Raw genomic sequence first — 6,000 nt, forward strand, 5'->3', positions numbered from 1 at the left:
CCCCAGCCCCGCAATCCCACCCCTGGGAGTCTATCCCTCAGCTCTGCTTGCACCTTGCACACGGCCCCTTTTAAAGGTCCTCAATGAAGGCTGCGTACGTGACCTGGGGCACATCTCCACAGTGGCGACACTGAGCCAACTCAACACATGCTGATATGGAACAACTGGCAAGACACACTGTTCAGGGGCAGAGGCAAAGAGCAGGTGACAGCACGCCACCACTGTCACCGGCAGACATGTATTCATCATACTCAGGACACCCGACTAGACACAGGGGTTGGAAAGAGACTAATTGTTCACTGTACGTGTTCTTAAATCTTTTGGATTTTCTACGGTGCCTAATGCAGTGAAAATAAATACACGTGCAGTCTATGTGATTCCCTCTGTGTGGAGTGTCCTGAACAGGTAAGTCTAGATGAAGGCGGACTGGTGGCTCCCAGGGGCTGGGAGACCATGGGAAGCAAATGTTTTGGATGCAGGGCTTCCTCTGGGGGTGATGAAAACATTCCGGAACTAGACAGAAGCGGTGTGCGCACCACATTATGAATATGCTAAGTGCCACCGAACTGTTCACTTTAAAATGGTTAATTTTGTTCTGTGGAAGTTCACCACGTTTTCTAAAAAGCCATCGATAGGAACGCACGCGGTTTTCACAACTGAGCTTGGAGGGCAGCTCTGCCATACCGGGGAGAGGCATTGCCATGGCAACCAAGCTGGGGGGCTCCACGGCCAGCCCCGCCCAGCGCCACCTGAGAGCTCGCCTCGGCAGTGTGACCCCGAGCTTCGCTTTCCTCCTCAGTGCAGTGCACCCCAGCGACAGCCTGCATCCCAGGGGTGTTGTGACGAGTGAATTAAATAGTCCATGCCCCGTGTCTAGCCCGCACCTGGCCCAGTCCAGGCCCCCAGGGCCTCTGTTCCTACTGCCTGCCCTGCTGAGTACCCCCTTTCCCTGGGCAGATGCTGGTCCACTCCCTCACCTCCTTCAAGCTTCTGCTCTAATGCCACCTTCTGGGTGGAACCTTCCCTGACTACCTGACCTAAACCTGGAACCCTCCCTACCCTTGTGGTTCCATGCCCTCCTCAGCCTCCTTCTCTCCCTGAGACTGGCTCATCTATTCTGTGTGTCTCCTCTACTGCACTGTCTGCTCGGGCAGGCCGAGTTTCCATGTGTCCTGGTCACTCTGTACTGCAGGGCAGACGCTCAACAAGTATGCGCAGAATGAATGAAGGTGTTAGCTAACATCTCCGCTCTGATAGGCAGTGTACACGTACCTCCCTGAAAAGAGAAAACTGTTGTTTTGTTGTTTAATGAACTTGAAATAAAAAGTTAAAAACAAAAGTGTAAATTAAAAAGCCCACCCTGGCTGGATAGCTTGGTTGGTTAGAGCGTTGTTCCGAAGCACAGAAGTTGCTGGTTTGATTCCCGGTCAGGGCACATAGAGGGACAGACCAATGTTTCTGTCTCTCTCCTTCCTCTCTCTCTCAAATCAATAAATAAAATAAAACAAAATAAAAACCCACAGTATTTCCAGCTAAGCACTATTCCCAAAGGGGGGGGGGGGATCTGCAGAGAAGAGGAGACGGTTCTCAGTAAAACGATGCTACGTGCTAAAAACATAAAGCAACAAACCTCACTCCAGCCTCTCACTGCCCAGTGCAGTGGTCACCATGAGGCCCTCAGGAGGAGCAAGAATTCAGTGCCACCACTGGAGCCTCAGACCCGCCAAGCACCGTGGGACAGAACCGTCCTTTCACAGAGAAGAGGGCTGATTGAAAACAGCCAGGCAGCCTCGCCCCCCAGGGCCTCCCCCGCCTCTGTCCTCCTCTGTTCCTCGGGGCAGTAACCCGGGGGACCTGGCTTCCCAGGCCTCACAGGGAGAAACGGTGACCCCCGCAATCCAGAGTTCAAAAATGAAAAAAACAAAAACAACTCTCAGACTCTTCTAAAAACAGGCTGCCTTTCAGTGAGGTCCCCCAGACGGACGCCCATTACTGCCACCTCCAAACCCCAGGCGGAGAAAAAGGGCTGAAGCCAGCAGTCTCCAAGAGCCTGTGGTTTCCAACAAGAGAATAAAACAAAATCTGAAAGTCTGAGCAAAAACCAGAAAGGAGCATCCTCCATCCCACTGTCAGCAGTCTGGCTGCTGGCTGGAGCCCAGGAGGCAGGTGGGGGAGTGGGATCCGCAGTGGGACCTTGTCCATGGGTCTCAAATTTCCCCAAATGTCAACTCAGCTGGCTTGGGAAAATGCTGCTTGCCGGGTCTCACCCCAATTTCTGATGCAGTAGGTCTGGGGTGCGGCCCTATAATTTGTGTTTCTAACCAGTTCCCAGGGGAAGGGATGGGGCTAGTCTAGAGATAGAAAACCACTGATCTTGAAGCAATTCTTTCTCGTTAGTGTGACACCTGCCTCAACCCCACACAGTACTTACTCACAGACAGACAGACAGACACACACACACAGCCATTCAGAGACAGACCCTGCCTGACCACTGTGGTCCTCAAATAGCCAGACTCACCTGGCCTAACCAACCACTGATGCTCAGGGGTCCCGGAACCTGAGAAAGCTGCTCCCATTCAAGTCCCGAATGAGCCAGTCGCTGTGAGAGGCTCTAAGATACACCTGAAACCCTTGAGAAGCAACATCACAGCATTTCCCTTTATCAAAAGCAGTCATGAACAATCCCACCCTCTTTCACCCTTCACACGTGGGTAAATCCCAGCTGCAAGATCCACTTTCTGCCCAGGGATGCTTTCAAGTTTCTGAATCAGAAGAAGCAGCTGAAAGAGGAAGCCAAAAAAAAAAAAAGGAAAAAGTACAGGCCACTCAAGGAGAGCTACAGCGTCCCTGGTGGCAACACCATCACCCACTGTGGGCAATTCCACCAGCCTCTCACTCACCAAAGTAATCAGCCTTTGGATGAGCATCCATCTCACGCTCCAAACGCTGGGTGAGGGCTTCTAGTTTCAATTCTGCAGCCGAGGGCCCAAGCTCAGGGCCCGGGATGAGGGTCTGGCAGGGCAGCCTCACTCGGTGGGGGCTGGGGCTCTCCGGGAGCACAGACCCCTCAGAAGACCAGCCAGGGGGACCTTCTTTACAGGACAGCTCGAGTGGGGTGGACATCACTGGATGGACACGGCTGGTGGGGCTGAGCTTGGGACCGATGCCAGCGTCTGGGCAGCCAGGCTTGGGACCCAGCCCAGGCGCTCCACCCAGATGCAAACTGTCCATGCTGGCTGGCAAAGATGACGGCCCAGAGCTAGAAAGGTGAGACTTGGGCCCATCCTGGAACCAGGGCTGAGGGTGCACATTTGGTTTAGGCATCGTGCCTGAAACCTCACTCCCCGCTCCGGAGTTTGTTCTTGGAAGAGCTCCTTGACTGGGGCAGCTCCGGGCCAGCGGTGCAGCGAGGGGGGTCCTGGGCTGAGCAGGCGCCAGGAGGGCCCCATTCTCGGGGCCTGGGGAGGGAAGGCCAGGGCTCACCCACTGGGAGGAGGCAGTGGTCCAAAGACCCACTGGCCTCTCACTGCTGCGGCCATTAACCCCACCATCCTGGCCGCTCTCAAACGACCTGCCAGAGCCTGGGGCAAGCTGCGGCTGGTACAGGTGAGGATCCCTGGAGGGTTTGGGCAATGACGGATCACTTCCCGGGGCGCCAGGCCACCCACTCCCTCCACCCAGCCTGCTGGAAGACACTCCTGCTTCTTCACCCCACTTTGGGCTCGCCAAGGAGAGGTTGTCATAATAGTCTCCGTGCGTGAGGCAGGAGGGATCCTCGCAGGGGCTCAGCCCGTGGAAAGCAGACAGCTCAGAGCTCGCCGGGCTCTCTCTGGAACCACAGTCCTGGCTACCAGCCCTCGTGCCACGGACGTACGGCCTGGTCCTCTGTTCCTGGGGTGGGTACAAGGGCTGCCCAACTGTGATGGCGGTGGTTGTCCCAGGAGCTCCTGTTGAGGCAGCCAGAGGGGGCTTGGCAGCACCGTCCGTGGTCAGCTTGCTGCCAACACCAGCTTCCCGGTGGGCCTGTGGGCCTGGGCGGCCCCCACCGTTGACAGGACCTCGGCTAGCCCTGGGCAGGGTCTCCTCTTGCAGAAGCTGTTGCTGCTGCTGCTGAAGGTGGATTTTGGCCATCTTGGTGGCGAACACCCGGCGTGTTTCCTCAAACTCGGGGTTGTTGCCTGCACCCTTGTCTACTCGGAAGAGTCCATCCTTGGAAGCCTCGTACATGTTCAGGTCCTCGATGAATTTACTGGCCTCCAGGCCCAGGTCATCGTACTTATCCATGTTGCAGACCAGTGTGGTGGCCTAGGCCAGGTGCCAGGCAGTGTGTATGTGTCTGTATTTGGAGGAGGTGGTGGGGATGATGCTGGCCAAGAACAGCAGGCTCAAGTCCAGCCCAGAACAGGTAAAACCTTCCACCTGCCCAGAGTGAGAGTCATGACCCCAGGCCTCAGAGTCCAAAGCAAGTAGAGGCCTCAAGGCCAGACGGACCAAGTACTCTTCTAACTCCTCGGACCAAGTACTCTTCTAACTCCTCGGACCAAGTACTCTTCTAACTCCTCTTCGCCTCAGAAGTGTCCACGTGGGGGCAGATGGTGGCGCTTCCCTGTCCCAGCTTACAGAGCGTGCGTTCTTTTCTTTTTTTCAAATCATAAAAGGAAAAATAGAGGGGAAAAAAAATCACATCCTCCTTAACCAACCAAACTCGGACACCCACAGGGCAGCAGCCGCTACCGCCGGACCGGGCCGGGGTACAGCCGGCTCGCCGGAGAGGGTCGGGGCCACCGGACGGCCCGCTGGCTCGCAGGCGCGGCGGCCGGAGGCGCAGGCACGTCCCGCGCTCGGTCCCCGCTGCTTACCGTCGCGAACGCGCAGCTGCGATCCTGGCCCGCGCCGAGAGGCAGCGCGGTCCCCGGCGCACGGGCCGGCCCGGCCGCGGCAGGAAGTTGGCGGCGGCCGGAGCGGGCGGCCTATTGTCCGAGAGCGGCGGTGGCTGAGCGCGCGCGGCCCGGAGGGCGGCGGGACGCGGAAGTGAGTGCGCCGGGGGCCGTCCCGCCGCTCGGTCGCCAGCCCGGCACGTCCCGGGCTTGCGAGGAGGCGGAGGCGGGGTAGCGGCCGCGGGGCGGGGCCGGCGCGCGGGGGGCGGGCGCCGGGGCGGGTTTGCCCGGCGGCGCGGCCCCGCCGGGCGGGGGCTTCTGGAGGGGTGTCCCGCACGCGGTCCGCGCTCCAGCGCCGGGATGGCGCGGGGGTTCCCCCGCTGGCCCCGCCGCCCCTGCGAGTCCCGGACCGGCTCCCGGCCTCCAGCTGCGCCCAGTCCCTGCCAGCGCCGGCCCGGGCCTCGGAGTGGAGACCACTGGAGGGCGGCCTGGGCGGGCCCAGACGTGCCGCTTACAGTTCGCGGGAGTCTCGGAGGCGCACTCTCCTCTACCCACCGTGCCTCAGTTTCCCGGGCGGAAGCCAGCCCCGCTTGTGCCACTGGAACCTGCCTCTTCTGGGGCCGCGCCCGCCGCCCGGCTAGCCCGCAGTGCACAAGTGGAGGCAGGGGTGTCACCTGCGGACTGGCCCGACTTCCTCTGGAACAGGTGAGGAGACTAAGGCATGTAGGTACACGTGTCCAAGAGGCCTTGGTAACCAGCAAAGCGTGGATGGAAGCCCAAGTCCTCTGAAAGGGGGAAAAAAAGTCATGTTCTTCTCCCAGAGTTCACAGATTTGAGGTTCTCAGAGCAACAATAAAAACATGTGCCCTGCCTGACCAGGCAGTGGCGCAGTGGATAGAGCGTCGGACTGGGATGCGGAGGACCCAGGTTCGAGACCCCGAGGTCACCAGCTTGAGCGCGTACTCATCTGGCTTAAGCAAAAAGCTCACCAGCTTGGACCCAAGGTCGCTGACTCCAGCAAGGGGTTACTCGGTCTGTTGAAGGCCCGTGGTCATGGCACATATGAGAAAGCAATCAATGAACAACTAAGTTGTTGCCACGAAAAACTGATGATTGATGCTTC

General features: G+C 58.5%; 1 protein-coding gene across 2 annotated transcripts in view; it reads right to left on the reverse strand.

Moving 5' to 3' along the window:
• The window catches only part of LIMD1 (LIM domain containing 1), a 57,073-nt gene extending 51,997 nt beyond the window's left edge, over positions 1-5,076 (reverse strand). Inside the window, exons 1-2 of one of the 2 annotated variants that reach the window (XM_066244340.1) lie at positions 4,860-5,076; positions 2,901-4,637 (exon numbers count right to left, since the gene is read on the reverse strand). In XM_066244340.1, coding sequence (XP_066100437.1) covers positions 2,901-4,284 — 1,384 coding nt within the window. In that variant the 5' untranslated portion in view covers positions 4,285-4,637; positions 4,860-5,076. Of the gene's footprint in view, positions 1-2,900 lie in introns of both variants that reach the window. The other variant, XM_066244339.1, reaches the window with a different exon arrangement.
• Between the last annotated feature and the right edge of the window lie 924 nt (positions 5,077-6,000).

Source organism: Saccopteryx bilineata, chromosome 10 (genome assembly GCF_036850765.1).
Source record: "Saccopteryx bilineata isolate mSacBil1 chromosome 10, mSacBil1_pri_phased_curated, whole genome shotgun sequence".
Classification (NCBI taxonomy): Eukaryota; Metazoa; Chordata; class Mammalia; order Chiroptera; family Emballonuridae; genus Saccopteryx; species Saccopteryx bilineata.